Below are 17,923 nucleotides of genomic sequence, written 5' to 3'. Positions count from 1 at the left end.
GGTTCATAACAATGAAACTCCTCTGCTTCCAGGCTAGTTTGCAACTCAAATCTCAACTGCAACTTCTGACTTCTACCCAAGACTGACTATAATCAATTGCTGCTGGACCTCACCAGTGAGTGATTGTTGGTTCCAAGTCCCATGGGTCTCGTGACCTTATTTTACTGTCTGATGGCTTTGGAGCCTTCAGAATTCCTCTTGTCATATAACCACAGCACGCATCACATAGGAATACTGTCATGAGTTAAGGGTTACTATAGACTGGGTTTGGGAAAATTGAATTTACTGACCACTTGCAGGTCAAAACTACAAATAACTATAACTATTGCTGATTTCCACACTACAAATCACTACATGCTAAGTCTTTTCAGTCTGCTTTCACTATTCATTTCCTGGTAATGAATCATAAGAATGTAGATTCTCCAGCTTCTGTGGTCACACTGTTGCCAGCTGGTTTGCACTCCATCACTGAACTCGTTCAAACTGTCCTACTCACAACATCTTGGCATGACCCCCCCCCCCACACACACACGCGCACACACACACACACACACTCTACAGAAGATATAAGCTATTTGGCTAGCAATAGGCCTATATTTAATGATACTGCCATTCACTTCTCCTTGTATTTTCAGAATCTATGCAATATTATTTTGCATACTTCAAAAGTAATGCAGTTTCTTACTGAAGACAGTTTGCTAAAGATGTTAATAATAATCAACAAATGCAATCAAACATGGTAATAAGAGAAGTCATTCATTTTATGCACAGAGATTCCTCATGCTCAAGCTTTATTTTCCAAATATGTAAATTTTTAATATCAGAGTCTTCTTGGATGTAACACAACATATTCTGTTCAAAAACTTTTACTCAGAAGATTCATGTAACAGGTTCACCAAAACGTTTGTACCTATTTATCAGAAGACATAGTGCCACATCCCAGAAGACCATGATCTTAATATTCACCATTGCAAGAATCTCAAGACTCATGTTAAGTTTTCCTCACTTCTCTTTTCCAGATACATTGAAGGAACTGCTGCAACCAATTTGTCATTAAAAGAATTGTCAATAACAATATTTGCTGTTGCCTCCTCCTCCTCCTCCTCCATGACAGGTATTTCCTTTGGAATTTTTAAGGAATTAAATAATGCCTTGTTAGTTAAGTTAAAAGCACCATTAGCCATGAGATTTTGCTTATTTTACTACTGGATTTTGGAATGGGAAGCCTCAATGATGCTGCCTTTGAGCAGTGAGAGCCAAGATTCTATCGAATAAGACTGTTAGAATATCAATCAATACATTCTCCTGCAAGGGAAGACTGAGATTTGAATTAATCTTTGCTAGCAACATTCTATAACAATGGTCACTCTCATGACTACTATTACTATTGCTTCTGGGACATAAGTCTACGGCCTTCAACAAGAACCAGTCAGGATTGCAGTGTGTAATGGATAACAGGGTACACAAGAAGTAGAACTTGATATTCCAAAGATAGATACTGACCTGGAATAAATACAAACCTTACTGGATGGGGCTAATGTGGATTTTCACCAGTCAAACTTAGAACTGCTGCCAAAAGAGATAATGGACCCATTTCAGGGAACTGTTGGCCCATTAGAAGTGACTACTCCTCATCTGTAAATAAGAACCTAAAGAATTCCTGGGAAATAAATTGAACTGTATGAACAATATTGTTATGATTTTCATTTTGTGCATCCTGCTGTGTTATTATATACAATTCTTTACTAGAGTCTGTTGCAACACAACAATATATTGTTGTGTTGCGAGAGACTCTAATATTGTTATGGTTACTGTTTTCATAAATGCTATTACTAATACTACCAGGGTTATTACTATTACTAGAGTTTCAGGCTATGGTTACTGGACACAAGGATATTGTCACAAGAGAAAAAGCATAAATATTAGATAATCCTGACTTCCACAAACAGTGGATGAACTGCCTATACTTAATATGGTTTCTGATAGTCTGATATAGATCTGGAAGCAAAACAAGCCTTGATGAATGTGACAGATGGGATTTTCTGTATCAAATAGAGAATCCCTGCTGCAATACAAAACCCAGTGTAGGCAACTGCTAGCACAGTGGATGTGATTCCTATCCAACCACAAACATATATGCCGATCATTTTTCTGGTAAATGAATTCAACTGTATGAATAAAATGTTGTTATGTTTGTTGGTTTTATAAATCTGCATGACAGCTTTCTTAAATAGCAAAGGAAAATTTACAAATTTCTCTAATGAAGAAACAACCATATTCACATGTCCTTAGTGGGGACTGAAACTAACTTCATTCAGGTATTTCAAAATATTTTTTCTTTTTGCACATCAGGCTACATTTCTGAAAATACACGTCAATAGATTTCAGGTTAGGTTATTATTTATGATATGTTACATAGCCGCACTGCAAAATATTGTGAATATCGGAGAGCGTAGTGTACATTAGATTTTATCATTTGCCATGAAGTGAACCTATAAGTAACAACGATACCAGAAATACCATACAAACACACGGGGAATTGATCTGGACAGATTAAGAAATACCACAAAAAAATGTCAGAATAGCAGGTTTCTGTTTCTTCGGGGACATTTTTGCTCAAAAAAATCACAAATAATATGTCTGAACACAAGTTTGGAAAAATGTGTGATCACAAGCGACACTAAGATGCTATCAGAATGAGTGCTAAACACAGACTGATGTAGCAAGCGCACAATCTGAGACTTCCCCTCTCATCACCCGTTATGCAAAACGTTGCTCGTTAAGCGAGTCTTTTTTTTTTACAATTTGTTTTGCTCATTACGCAAATTACTCGTTATGAGAGGGGCTCGTTAAGCGAGGTTCCGCTGTATAGTTCGTTGGGTCTCTTGGAAGTTATTCTCAAATCCTCATACATGATGAAAGAAACAGCCAGTGTCAAAAATGTAATTTGAAAGAACTGATATGATGGACAATGTCCAAAACATAAAAATTGTTGCCATATACTATCATCACAAACCCTCAGAAGTAACTGCTCTACCACCAACTTAAGCAGAAACTTCTCCCAACCAAATTCTGCCAGACTGTGACACCAGTTTTTATCTTTCTATTCCCAAAAAACAGTTACTTTGCATATTATTTCATGTTAAGACAACCTAGGGAAAAGGCCACCACCTCTTTATCTTATATGACCCATTGAAGCCTCAAGGAGGAGTTAATTTGTTAGTAGATATCACTAAAAGACAAGAAGAAAATAACAAATCTTTCATGCACCAAACCCAATATCAATTTACAGAGGAGTGCTTTTATGCACTAATCATAATGTAAACTTTGACTTTAGTTTGTTGTTGTGTGAAGGAACATTGATGTATTGATTTTGGTATACTTATTGAAATATACTTAAATGCAAATGCATTAGTAATATACAAATGTATATGTATAAAATGATGGACCAAGTATGAATGATGGATTGGAAAGGGTATGGAAGGAAGGGGTTATAGTCATTTTAAACTACTATCCAACATTTGGCTGGAGGGACTTAGGAAAACCATGAAGAACATCAGACAAGAAGCTAGTGTGTAGTGGGGAGGGTGGAGCCCGGCTGAGTCCACTCAGCATGGCGGCCACTGATTGGCCTGGTGTACCTGCCCTGGGTGATTATAATGGAGAATTTGGTGGAATGAAGATTGGCAGGGGAAACCGAAGTACTTGGAGAAAACCTGCCCCAGCGCCACTTTGTCCACCACAAATCCCACTTGACCAGAGCCGGGATCGAACGCGGGCCGCCATGGTGGGAAACTAGCAACTAACCGCTTGAGCTATGGTGTGGCTTAAGCTAGTATGTAGGTCAAGATGCAAGCCTAGGACCTTGTAGATATAAAGTATTAAGTGCTAATTACTTCACTGCAGTATTCAGCCAAGGAATGCTGTGAATAAACTATTGCAAAAGTGTGTGTTTGTGTGTGGGGGGGGATATCCATTAAAACCCAGCAAGGTGGTTCAAGCAGTAATATTCATTTGTTTTCTAGAGGTACCTGGTTTGGACCTTTACCAGAATATTTATCATCCTGACAGAGGTATTTCCATTGTTCCCCTCATTCCCTGCAGGCAAGTATTGGGATAATACCTCAATTTCGGCCATTTGCTGCATTCTTCCATATTTTTTCGAATTCATTATTTTCTATCATTTGACCACTCAACATAATGTATTGTCTAAACTACTGACAGCATGCTTAAATACACAATTAATAATATAGGTATTAAAGCAATGAAGACAACAAAGACTTGAAACACACATAGTCTAATCACAGTGGTCATAAGTTCCATGCAGTGTAATATACTGTGCTGTTTTCCAATCATATTATTATATGAACAGTTCTTAACAATGATCACAATGCATGATAATTTCAAAGAACATAATATTTTGATTAAATTCCACACATGAAAAAGACTTTGATAACAGAACTAAAATGGATGAGAGATGAAAGAAAAGTGAGCTTCTTGTACAGAATACAAATTTTGAACTGAAAAAGCATAAAAGAGTTCTTACAGTCCAACTTCAAAGAAAAATTGCAGAAGATATATATTGAAGGAGACCCTTGCTTTAATCAATGTCAATATAAAATAATTTATAGATTTTGTTGGAAAAGTCATAGTACAATTAGAGTATTTGTAGTTAAATAATTTTTGAACAAAATATTTTAAAATGTGAAGGTAGTTTGGAGTCATTCCAGGCTTTCTTTCCTGTAACAGTTCAAAGTCTCTAGCCATATATTAATTGGGTGTGAGTAGGGAAAGCCCAGTCTTTCTCATTACATGGCTTTATTGTGAATGAACTGTTTGGGAAACTCAGCGAAGGAGATTATTATTTTGCATTAGTATATGCAGATGATATTTATGTCCTAATAATAGTAAAATTTCCATGACATTCTCAGCTACTGCTGCAAACAAACTAAAAATTATACTAGACTAATATGAAATAACTGATTTGTCTGTCAATCCAAATAAAAGGGTAATAAGGCCTTTCACCAGAAAGGATTAAAGACATCTGGGATCCACATCTTTCTGGTATGAAGACAGAACTGTCCTATGAAAGTCAATGTCTTGGACTAATATTGATGAAGGAAATGACACAGAGATCACAGCTGGATAAAGTATTAAATAGGACCCACAGGGCATATTGGAACTGTACAGGCACTTTTGGAAAAATGTGGCAAATGAAACCTAGGGTGATGTATTGGATGTTTAACATGGTAGTTAATGTCAGCTATCACATTATCTTAGTTACTGCGATTTAACAGTCTTGGACTAAATTAATTCCTAGCAATGCCAAACTCAGAAAATTGCAGAACGCAGTTTGTATAGTACCAATTAACACAAATAAGGTTCTCTTGGACACTGTTTTTTATTGTGATGGTTCAAGCCAATATAAGATAAAATGGCACACTATTTATTTAAAAAATATTCATGGTAATCATATCTGACTGTAGTGAATGGGAAAATTCATTTAAACCTGACAAGAATCACACTTCACATGCACATTTCATGCAAAAATACAGTTTGTTCGATAGTATATAAAAGCATAACCACTCAAAACAATAACCAGCACTGAACTTGCTGTTTCCACTGCTGTAGCCTTATCCATTCACAATGACGACCATCGCTTAATATTCCGACATTGTTACAGCTTTGTTCAATAGAACGCAAAACCAAAACATCTGGGAATGAATAATATCCGTGGAATTGGCTGATAGTGTTTGACTTGTCTTTATAAGATCTCATAAATATGAACTCTCAGCAGCCTCTCAAAGGTACACTTGTCACTGGCTGAGTTAGGAAATGACAAATATGAATGATCTTTGCATATTGTTGTACCAACATTGAAATAAAGTCATCAAATTCAATCCAAAATACCTACTCAAAGTGGGGAATAATAAAGCATGGAGTTCCACAGGGGTCAATTTTGGGGCCTTTGCTTTTCATAATATATATAAATGACCTCCCTCCTACACTAAGGACCTCATCAATACTTATAATATTTGCAGATGACACTAGCATTATAATTTCTGGTAAAAATTTAGATGATTTTTGCATGTTATCAAGCAAGGTTCTTTCACAAATGAGTAAATGGTTTTCTGCAAACAAGCTGTCCCTGAACCTAGAAAAAACAAATGTAATAAAGTTTATAACAGAAAACTCACCACAATATCCATTAAACATAGGATATAATGATAAATATATAGAAGAGGGAGTAAACACAAAATTCCTTGGCTTGCAAACTGATAATCATTTAAACTGGAAAACCCATATAAATCAGTTGATTCCAAACCTAAGTAGAGCATGTTATGCAGTTAGATTCATGTTTCATATTAGTAACACTGACACCCTCAAATCAATCTATTTTGCTTACTTTCACTCTTTAATGAAGTATGGAATAATTTTCTGGGGTAATTCATCTAACAGTAAAAAGGTATTTACATTGCAAAAGAAAATCGTTAAAATCATGATTGGTGTCAAATCCCGTAATTCCTGTAGAGATCTATTTAAGAGACTACTGATCTTCACTTTTCCTTGTGAATATATACGAAGGCAAATCGGAAAGTCTTTGACCCTATTTTTTTTCAGCCACAATAATACACATACAGGGAAATCAAAGTACAGGCAGTGTTCTAAGCACCTTTGACTATTTTTCCACATAGTCACCACCCCGGTTCAGGCATTTGTCCCATTGCACCACCAGTTTGGAGATGCCTGTGTTGTAGAATTTGGCTGGTTGAGCGCGGAACCACCGCCGGACAGCGGTTTTCGCATCGTCGTTCAAAATGAACCTCTGGCCTGCCAGGAACGTCTTCAGTTGACCGAACACATAATCACTGGGGGCGAGGTCTGGACTATACAGTGCATGCCCCATAATCTCCCATCTGAATGACTGCAGTCGCGCCTGGGGATTCTCGTGGACGATGTGGTTCTCCTCCATGATGCCAGGCCTCATGTGGCAAACAGGACCACCACCCGACTGCAATCATTTAGATGGGAGATTATGGAGCATGCACCGTATAGTCAAGACCTCGCCCCCAGTGATTACGTGTTTGGTCCACTGAAGAAGTTCCTGGCATGCCAGAGGTTCACTTCTGACGACGCGAAAACCGCTGTCCGGCGGTANCGTCTTCAGTTGACCGAACACATAATCACTGGGGGCGAGGTCTGGACTATACAGTGCATGCCCCATAATCTCCCATCTGAATGACTGCAGTCGCGCCTGGGGATTCTCGTGGACGATGTGGTTCTCCTCCATGATGCCAGGCCTCATGTGGCAAACAGGACCACCACCCGACTGCAATCATTTAGATGGGAGATTATGGAGCATGCACCGTATAGTCAAGACCTCGCCCCCAGTGATTACGTGTTTGGTCCACTGAAGAAGTTCCTGGCATGCCAGAGGTTCACTTCTGACGACGCGAAAGCCGCTGTCCGGCGGTAGTTCCACGCTCAACCGGCCAAATTCTACAACAGCGGCATCTCCAAACTAGTGGTGTGATGGGACAAATGCCTGAACTGGGGTGGTGACTATGTGGAAAACTAGTCAACGGTACTTAGAACACTGCCTGTATTTTGATTTCCCTGTATGTGTATTATTGTGGCTAAAAAAATAGGGGCAAAGACTTTTAAATTTGCCCTCGTATATTCATTAATAAACTTCATTACAAATAACGAAGAACATTTTGAGACGAATGCGGATGTACACAGTGTTAACACAAGACACAAACACTGTCTTCATAAACCAACTGCTAACCTCTCATGCTTTCAGAAAAGCGCATATTATGCAGGGATCAAAATTTTTAATAACCTGCTATCTGATCTCAAAGGTCTTATGAATGAAAATGTAGTCACTATGTATTCTTGGTTTCTCTTGTGTGAGAACTCCATTGGGACTGTACATATGATTTGTACTTATGACATATTCCACATCCTATAGTCATTCTGACTAACTTTGGATCCATGGAATGCAATGCAGTGTAATGTAATGTAATCATGAAGTACCTTGCCAAAAAGACGTTTCTATTAAGCTCCCTCAAATGTGCATCATAAACATATAAAAAATAATGTGATCTATATTCCAAATTGTCTGAATTGTGTAAATGAAAAATTCTGAAAATTTCTTTCAAAATTTTGGGATGTGTGTTGAATACAGTCATACAGCTGAATGAAATGAAATTTAAGTTGAAATTAAATTTACTGTGGATCAGACATCAATATATTTACTGAAAATGTAAAAGTGTGAAACAACCTCACTCTTGAGGACAAATATCGACAAACATCACAAACGAAAAAAAAAAAATCCTTCTTAATGCCCATGACTATCTTAAACATTTCAGATATTCCATTACAATAAATAATACCATGCATAATAGTTTGTTTGTGCTTTGGTAAGATAAACTATTCACTCCGTTCTCATGATTAAAAAATAACTTTGCAAACTGTGAAATTTGGTTTCAACTACAGAGTTTTATACGTATTATAAATCCACTTAATATGTAAATTGTTACATGATGTGCAAACAAATAAAGCTTCTTAAAAAATTTTTGCTAAAATTAAGGCACTTTAATGCATTAAGTTTATGGCCTCCAAAATCTTTTTAAAATAGCAATTCATTACAAATATGTCCAGATGAAACGACAATTTGTGAATGCAAAGTATGACTTGAAATCCCATTAGTTTGCACAGAAGTCAACACTACTTTATTTATATGAGATCATTAGTTATTTACATCCTAAAACTGATGTCTACATCTCTGTCTGTCTGAGGCCTTTTATGTCTGTTAATGTAGTAATATCTGCTTCTTAATGAGTGCATTACTCCCCTCACAAAATCAATGTTTTAAGTCTGTTTTGAAGGGAAGGAATTATATACATTTATGTCACATATAACCTGAAGAACAAAGAATCCACCAGGACACAAGGGGAATACTTTATAATAAATAACACTGCATATTATTTTATTTCATTTGGTGAGCATTCCTTACAAGGGCCACTTCAATATAGTAAGCGAACTCGAACAATGGTACAAAGAAGAAATCTGTGCAGTTATTTGCTTTTCAGCAAAAGAAATATATTTTAACAGAGATTCATGAAGAAAATATGAGCCAGCAGAATGTAGTGAAATGATTGTGCACAATTTCATAACAGAAAAGTTAATACAGATTAGCATGCAATAAGCATATTTAAACTGTGGCTTACAACACGGTTTAAATTGTTCAGAATTATTCATGATGTGCTGTACACATTGAGTCCATTGAGCATTTGCTGAGGACCAGAAGGCATAGATTATAACTTACTATTAGGATTGTGTGAGAATGAATTTTGGCTGAAGATCAAGAAAGGAACTTGGACAAATTTTGATTGAAATGAGAAAGAGAATTTTGTCTGTTAGATCACTTCTGTTATTAACCATAATTATGTAACACTAGCAACTTCCATGTACATAAATAGAGGAATATGTGGGTTGCAGGGGAGCATGAACTTTGTCGACAAGCTCATTCATGCCAGTGTTGTGAACCACTGATATTCTCAAGGACTGGGTAGTTTGCATACTACTGAGGTGTGTGTGTCTAAATAAAGAATGAGATATTTTTTCCTCAATAATCTCAAAAATTCAAGACTCATACCTGTATGCTTATTACTCTTTATTTTGTAAATAATATGCTGCTGAATGTCAATCATTCCTCATCTTACATGGTATGAAATATGGGCCATTCTTTACATCTAGATATTCATGATTAAAAAGAACACACTCCATAATATAGTATAGAAAATCCCAGGCAGCATTCTTTGCAATATATTAACATCACATGCAGCCTGTTTAACTATTTATGGTCCTTATGGGGCAATGTGTCTGAAAACTGCAACTACTTGATAACTTCTAGTGGAAGTCTCTGAAATCAAATTAATCGTCTAACGGTTTAAGGACAGATAGTAGTGCACAGACAGTCATGACCACACAAGGCCTTCTTTCTAACTTGGTGAGAAAAAGCCCAAAACATTCAAGCAAGGAATTTTCTCCTTAACAAACACTGAGGGTGTAGAAAAAATAATAGCTACAGTGTTTTCAGGTTGCAAATGTGTTTTGTTAGCAGACTNCCGTGTATTCTTCTTTTTGGCTGACGTTTTGGCGCCAAAACCCAGAAGACGACTTTCTTCATAGTCATCGCCGTGAAAACCTCAAAACTTACGTATACCATACTTGTTGGGCACAAGCATTTAACCTCTCAAGTTGGCCAAATATACCTGTGTACATTCCTCACTAACCTTCTCCTACTTTGGTATAATATACTATATGGATATGTTTTGAGTATTGTCTTAAAAAAATGTCAAACATACCCATCTTTTGGGTGTTAATTTGTTTCAATGTATTCTGCACTTCTGTATCCTTAGTGAAATCTGTCATGCATAAAACTGATGCAGAAAAATTGTCACAGCATTCTGACAGTGCAGACAGGCCCAGTAAAATTCAAACATAAGTTGTTTTAGATGTACAGCTGCCACAGATATTTCAAAACAGGAGGTGCTCTTCTCTAGAGGCTACAGGGGCTGGGTCCCACCAACAATTAATGCTTAAAAGTATCAAAGGTGTTAGCTTGATACATTTCTAATTTGTCTGTATTATATAGGGAATAAAATGCAGTCTTAGGGGTTTCCACTTTCTTTACATCTGAAACAGCATAAAAAGGTTTCAAAAAAATCTGCAGAGGTGTTGCTTTGGTTGTAAGAAATCCATGGAAGGCCTTCAATCACGAGCCCTAGCCTCAGCTCACTTTTCCACGAAAGTTTTTTCCACCTGCTCATGGTGCTCAATAGTTGTCTTGCCTGCTCCTTGAAAGTGTACTGTCTTTCTAGAGGTCCAGCACCCCTGTGTCACAGCTTGAGAAAAAAAAAATTAACATCCTAGATTTTTTATTTGCATGTGACTAAATAAAATTGGGTGATTAATGTGTGTGTCTATCACAATGACAAGCCCATATTATGAATATGATTCTCAAGAACAACAAGGCAGCACACATTTGGCCCACATCAAAAGAAATAATAAGATGGACGACACGAACCTGCTTCGTTTATGAATTCCAATATTGTCTTAACAAACCAATTATAAATATTTTAATGTATTGGAAGAGCCGCTGCAGTTGTAAAGATTTTAGATTTTATACCCAACTGTATATTATTAATATTAAACGTATACATTACAACTATCAGAACAATGGGCCGCGCCATAGCTCTAGCGGTTAGTCGGTGGCTTCCCACTGTGGTGGCCCGGGTTTGATCAAGTGGGATTTGTGGTGGACGAAGTAGTGCTGGGGCAGGTTTTCTCCGAGTACTTCAGTTTCCCCTGCCAATCTTCATTCCACCAACTGCTCCACAATCACCCTCACTTATCATCTGGGGCTGGTACAATAGGCCAGAAATAGCCGCCGTACAAGGGACTTAGTCCCACCCCACTAGAAATAAAAATAATAAAAAAAAACTTTCAGAACATATATTGTAATAGTAGCTTCTAACTGTATTGATGTAAAGGTGTGCCTCTGATGATGGTCTCTGAAGACTGAAACATGTAATGGCATAAATAACTGAAATAAGAAAAATCTCCACCAGTCACACTAGACAGAACTATTTAACTTTTCATGTGCCCCTTTAACACACCTAAAAGTCAGATATGCCACATTTTACTTACATATTTACCATTTTAAAAAATTCAATAAAAATTCTGTGGTTTACATCAAATTAGAAAAATCAACTTTTGAAAAGTGTAATTTTTCATGATCATAACAGAAAGGCCCAAAATTGTTATATCAGTGATGAAAAAGAAATTTTCATATTTTCAAAACCTTTCACTTCTATGCATAATTCTGTAACAGTAATAACTAACTAAACAAACTCACAATGTGATATTTCATATATTGCCTACAGAGAGAAATGAGATATTTTCAACATATAAATATGAATCACAGAATAAAAATTATTGTTCATCACTGATGAAAAAATTAGGCTTGGACACAAGAGCAAGTGAAATGTGGATGCTGTGAGTTGAGTGTACAAAAAACAGTGAAATGAAGTGTCATATTTTATTGAGATTCAGCAGTGTGAACTAAAAGGGGGTGATAGATGCAATAAGAACATGAAATATGATAATTCACAAACATATATAAGTACAATATTGAATACTGAGCCCAACAAAATGTCTTTCCGTTACTTATAAAAATGGTTTAATATGCTAGGTTAGTACTATGGACAGGTGCAAAATACAACCACACATGAAACAGTATACCTCTGCTTACATTAGATAATGGACAATGTCCAACAAACTAATCTATATCTGGTAAGGTCATAAGTAAAAACTCAACAGCTCCTGTTTAATACAAGGATCACACTGAGGAAATGGAAAGTAATATTACACAAATATTTTATCCACTTTGTGAGTACCTTAAAATATTTGTGTACATTTCCACAACAGAAACTACAGAATAGCATTACAAAGTTTTGTAAATCTCTACAACTGAAGCATTAAGCAAGTAATGAACAAAACTGCTTGGTATTGTTCACAACAAATGAATTATAAGTAACAATAATCCAAATTCACACAAAATAAATTCTGCACGCAACAGGTATTTTGAAGGGTGTAGAACACTCACTCAAAGGCTATACCAGCAGGTCCTCCCTAACTTTGTCTTTGCTCTAGCACAATATATTGTGGGCAGATTTCTTTCATTAGTATATTAACACAGAGCAAATTCACAAATGGTGTTTATCCATATTCCAAATTAAAAATTGCATTAACTTTTATGTATAAAATTAAATTTGAGCCTTTCACTTGGAGGCTATGAAAACATTCAAAGCTACATTAACAAAACCACAATAATGATAAATTCCCAATATATATATATACTGATACACAATTATATTCTTGAGTAATGAATGTGTGACTTGAAATTAAAATGCTACATATAACATGTAAATGAGATCCTACCACTTAATAAACATCATATGAAACACTACACATATGAAGAAGAAGAATCAACAAAGGAAGTAACATACACAACACTTTACTGGTGGAATATGAACTGTTCCTTTAAGTCTCATACTTAGTCCATATGGTCTCCTCTAAACAGATGGAATAAGTACGAAAATAAACTGCATAAAATGGCTGGGTTTCATGCAGTAAAGTTCACGGAAAAATAAATAAATAAAAATGGGGGAACACTTTTTCTGGATGTGATGTTTGTGATATGAACAGCAGTGAAGACAGTCAAACAAGATTATTCTTCTATTGTGCTTTGTGATGTCAGAAGTGCAACTGCTTGATATTTAGTACAGTACAAGTATCAAGATATCAAAGCTTACAGCAGCACTACACGCTTAGACAGTTGTTCAAGAAGTCCCAAAATCACACAATACACATTAATTAAGCTACACACAAGTGATGTGAAGACTCCTAAATTGCAACCACACCACTACTGGAACAAAGTACACTTTCTAACAAAAATATCACTTTTATTTTAAACATTTTATCTTCTTTGTGTAACTCTTACTCTTCAATAGTGATAAAACTTACTCTAAAATAAATAACAAAATATACTGCATCACAAATGAAGGCACTTTCTGTTTCAGCTGCACTGCATTCAAGGTCATAAATTCATATTTTGAACTACTGGAATGAATGTAGCATGAGTCAGTGGGTGAAAAATGACGAGAGGGAATGAGTATGTATGCTTTCCTTTCTCTTTTTGTGAGTTCACTCATTCACCATGTCCAGTATGTACAGTGCTTTGGTTCTACTTCTGTTGCAATTACATACAATTAAATGAAATTAAACACCACTGACAGCCAAGACCTTGAAATCAGGCTTTAAAATTGTACAAATGCATATACATGACAGAATGAAAGTAGAGCTCAGTCAGTGCTCATTTAGTTCTTCTTCTTCCGTTTGAAGTAGGAGTCTGCATAATGTCCTCCCAGCCCTTGGGAATGCTGGCCTATGTAGTTACCCTCAGGACTGGGTTCAGGTGATGGCAACAAGCGGTTGTATTTTCTTTTCTGCCCAATGGGTGTAACAAGGCCTGCAGCAGGTGGTCCAGGAGGTGAGGCAATGAGAATGGGGCTTCCAGGATGAGACCATAAATTAGGCACCAGACTTGGAACAGAATATGTTCCGTACTGTGTAGGGGTGCCACCAGGAATTGTTGAAGTAAGGAATGTACCAGGGGCCCATCCATTCTGGAATGGTGATGGCTGTATCTGCCCAGGCTTCACATCTAGGAACCCCAGGGACTTGGGTGGAGGAACTGGCATAGGCACTGGACTTCCCAGTATGGGACGGCCTGCAGGCACTGGCGTACTGAGGATGGAACGTCCGCCAGCTACAGGGCTGCCTAGAATAGGCCGTGCCCCTGCCATGGTGACCACCGGCTGTGGTCTGGTAGTAGTAGGGGGAGCCACAGACATGGTCCAAGTTTGTTCTGCTTGAGGCTGAGGTGGAGGGCCAGGCTGAACAGTTTGCAGCATTGGCCCTGGTTGACCAATGAATGGAAAACCTGGGGGATTTGTCATAACATGGCGTTGGGCAGGTATCCCTCCAGTTGTAGCTGTCCCATTGGTCTGGGTGGCACTTGTCAAGGACCCCAAAAGCTGGTTCAAGTTGTGGGTATTGCTAAGGAAGGTGTTGATGGATTGCTGCAATTCTCCAGGTAAAGTGTCTGAAAATAACATACCTCCATTTTGATTGAGTGTGTGGGAATGAGATGGTAGCTTTGTTGCACCAGAAGAAACTTGCTGTTGAAAATGAGTGCTGCTGGACTTATCTGTATGAAGAGGACTCTTGGGCCCTCCCAGGCCATACTCAAAGAAGCCATTTTTTACAACAAGATTTGGATCTAATGGTGGCAAATTCAGAGTCTGTTGCTGGTTCTGGATCTGACTAAGAATACCATTCCAAAAATTTGTAGGATCCTGAATGGGAACCTGAGCAGGAAGGTGAGGCATGCCCAGAATGCCTGCATTTGTTGCATCTTCCAATGCTGGGCTCGGGAATGGTGGACAGGGAGCTACTTCACCTGGAGGTGGGCTCATACTGGCTGCTGATGGATTGGGCAACAATGGCACCTGTGAAGGTAAAAACCCATCAACTTACTAGATCATACAAACAAATTCACGAATGCAAACCCACTGTAACTTACGTATTCAAACTCATTTATCTCAGATTCTATGCAAATCCAAAAACTATTTTCCTGCATGCCAACATATTTTTATTACACTGTGCAATTCTCAATAATTCCAACATTGGGACACTGTTGTATTATACTGTATAAGCGAATATTCAGATCATCAATGAATTGATATTGATATGTTTATAACACTGTATACAGTAAAAACCTTGTTTTAGATTGTGCTATATGAAGGTCCAAGTAAATTAGGAGAGAATGGTATTGAATCAGGCACCTCAACCAGTGCTGATGATGGCAAAGTTGCTAATTTAAAAGTAAAGTAAAGGTATCCCTGTAACAGGACATGGAGGCCCATATAGTTGTGAGATGTTGAGGTTCCCACATTTTCTAGACCATCGGCTCATAGATGGCGGTAAGGTTGTCAGCCTTATATGCTGGCCACTGTTTAACCCCAAGAACATTCCAAGAATATTCCTGGTACTCATTTCTGTTAGAGACTGAGTCGACGCCAGGGCCATAGTGCGGCTGGAAGGATTAGGTAAATCTAAAAAAATCCAATGACCTCATCGGGATTTGATCCCATGACCTTCTGGCTTGGAGCATAGTGTCTCAACCAACTACGCTACTGTGTGCCCCTAAAGATGCCAATTTACTGGATGAAAACACAAACGTTTAAATATAAACACAGAAGCTCCAGTAGATGCTAGCAATAGGGTGATTGGCCACGCCATAGCTCAAGCGGTTGGTCACTGGCTTCCCACCGTGGCGGCCTGGGTTCCATCCCGGGTCTGGTCAAGTGAGATTTGTGGTGGACAAAGTGGCGCTGGGGCGGGTTTTCTCCGATACTTTGGTTTCCCCCGCCAATTTTCATTCCACCAAATTATCCATCATCATAATCACCCAGGGCAGGCTACAATAGGCCAATCAGTGGTCCCCGTGCTGAGTGGACCCTTGGACTCCACCCCCCACTAAGTGAATAAAAAAAATAAAAAGAAGAAGAAGAAGAAGAAGAAGAAGAAGAAGAAGAAGAAGAAGAAGGGTGATTTAAACATAAATGCACAAAAAACGATCACAAAGCCTAAGTGTAAGGGGGGAGGTGAATCACTTGCCAGCATATGCACACACATTGCATACCTAAGTTTCCAGACCCCCAACCTCACCCCTCCAAGCTCTTGAAAAACTTATGCCTCTTATGCAGAAAACCTGTGTGAATGGAATGCAGAGCAAAAGTGTGTTTTTTTTTTCAGCAACGAACACATTTAATCAAACAGCTGATAGTGCCTTGAAACTGAATGGTATAGAAACTGTTAAGGTCTCAGAAGTCTGACAAAATCATTACTTTAATAAAGATTTACAATTCCGTTAAATTTACCCAAATATTTAAGTAACTTTTACTTTATGAGTTTAACAAACCTCTTCTGAATGTGCAACAAGCAAAAACATGACTTCAGTGTAAAACAATTTCTAATATTTCCGATCTGCAAAATAAAAAAGAATAAAGTCATGTTTATGTCATACATTAAATACGTTTAAAAACAGATACAGCATGTACTGGTATGTCTAGGTCTGTCCTGAACCCTTTTGATAAGTAGGATAAGAAACCTCAAGAGCAATTTTTTGTTCACAATCTGGATTAATGCAATTTAATGAGCAAAAATTACAGCAGTCTCTCAGAACAGACCTGGGTACTGTGGGTTAAATTAAAGAAATCTTGTTACTATTCAGTTCAAAACAATTTGCCTTCTCATCCTCTCTCTAAACATTTAAAAATTAATATATAGAAAAATATAATTTTGTCCATCATTTTATTATGATTGTGAAATATATTCTCTCACTTGGGGAAGAACAAAGATTAAGGGCATCTGAGAGCAGTGTGCTGGACATTTGGAAATTCATACTTTCTACTCCTCATCAAATATTAACATGATGATAAAATCTGAGGGAAGATAAGAAGGGCATATAGCATGCATGGGAGAGGAGAAATGTAAAAAGAATTTTGGTCAGAAGACATGAAACAAAGAGATTACTTGGAAGGTCTTGGAACAGATGAGAAGGGACTATTAAAATGGAGCTTAAAGAAATCAGATTGGAGGGTGTGGACTGGATGACATTAGCTCATGATGAGGTCCAGTGGGAGGCTCGAGATTACAGTAACAAATCTCCAAGTTCCATACAAGTGAAGGTAACGTTATCTTTGTGCTTGATTAAGAACAATATCATGAATAAATATGAGGAACTGGAGGTACAGCTTCTCAGTTCTTAGCCCCAGCATTACATGGAGGCAAGTGGTCAGCTCCATGCTGCAGCTGCTTTACTACTGGTAAAAAGCTGGTGGTACCCACTGAACAGGGAGGTGGGCAAGTCACAGAGCCAATCTGGGTGTGGTGTCAATGACAAAACTCCTTTCCCATGCCTGGAATTGAATTTGTCATCCAGCCCGCAACACAGTCACTTATATCAGCTGAGGTATCCCATATCACATAGGTTCCATAAAACATGAGTCAACTATTGGCTTCTCAAGAAGGGCTCTGCTCTGTGCATTTCATTAATTATTACTTAGATAATTAGTGCACAATCTAAAACACCAGTCACCACTAACTCAATGGCTATTCAATGGCACTCTATTAACTGCTGACACTATGTAGTACTCAGCCATGAATATTAGGATGATGATGAAAAACTGAAAGAGTTAAAGTAGGTAAGCATCATAATATGTGC

General features: G+C 37.6%; 1 protein-coding gene across 1 annotated transcript in view; it reads right to left on the bottom strand.

Moving 5' to 3' along the window:
• Positions 1 to 11,603: 11,603 nt before the first annotated feature.
• LOC111865375 (ribonucleoprotein PTB-binding 1) overlaps positions 11,604 to 17,923 on the bottom strand; it is a 340,824-nt gene continuing 334,504 nt past the window's right edge. The window contains exon 7 of the mRNA XM_023853348.2: positions 11,604 to 15,143. Within this exon, the coding sequence (XP_023709116.1) occupies positions 13,950 to 15,143 (1,194 nt within the window). The 3' untranslated portion in view covers positions 11,604 to 13,949. The remainder of the gene's footprint in view (positions 15,144 to 17,923) is intronic.

Source organism: Cryptotermes secundus, unplaced genomic scaffold (genome assembly GCF_002891405.2).
Source record: "Cryptotermes secundus unplaced genomic scaffold, Csec_1.0 scaffold164, whole genome shotgun sequence".
Classification (NCBI taxonomy): Eukaryota; Metazoa; Arthropoda; class Insecta; order Blattodea; family Kalotermitidae; genus Cryptotermes; species Cryptotermes secundus.
Note: the sequence above shows the minus strand (reverse complement) of the source record. Positions and strands in the feature narration are given on the sequence as shown.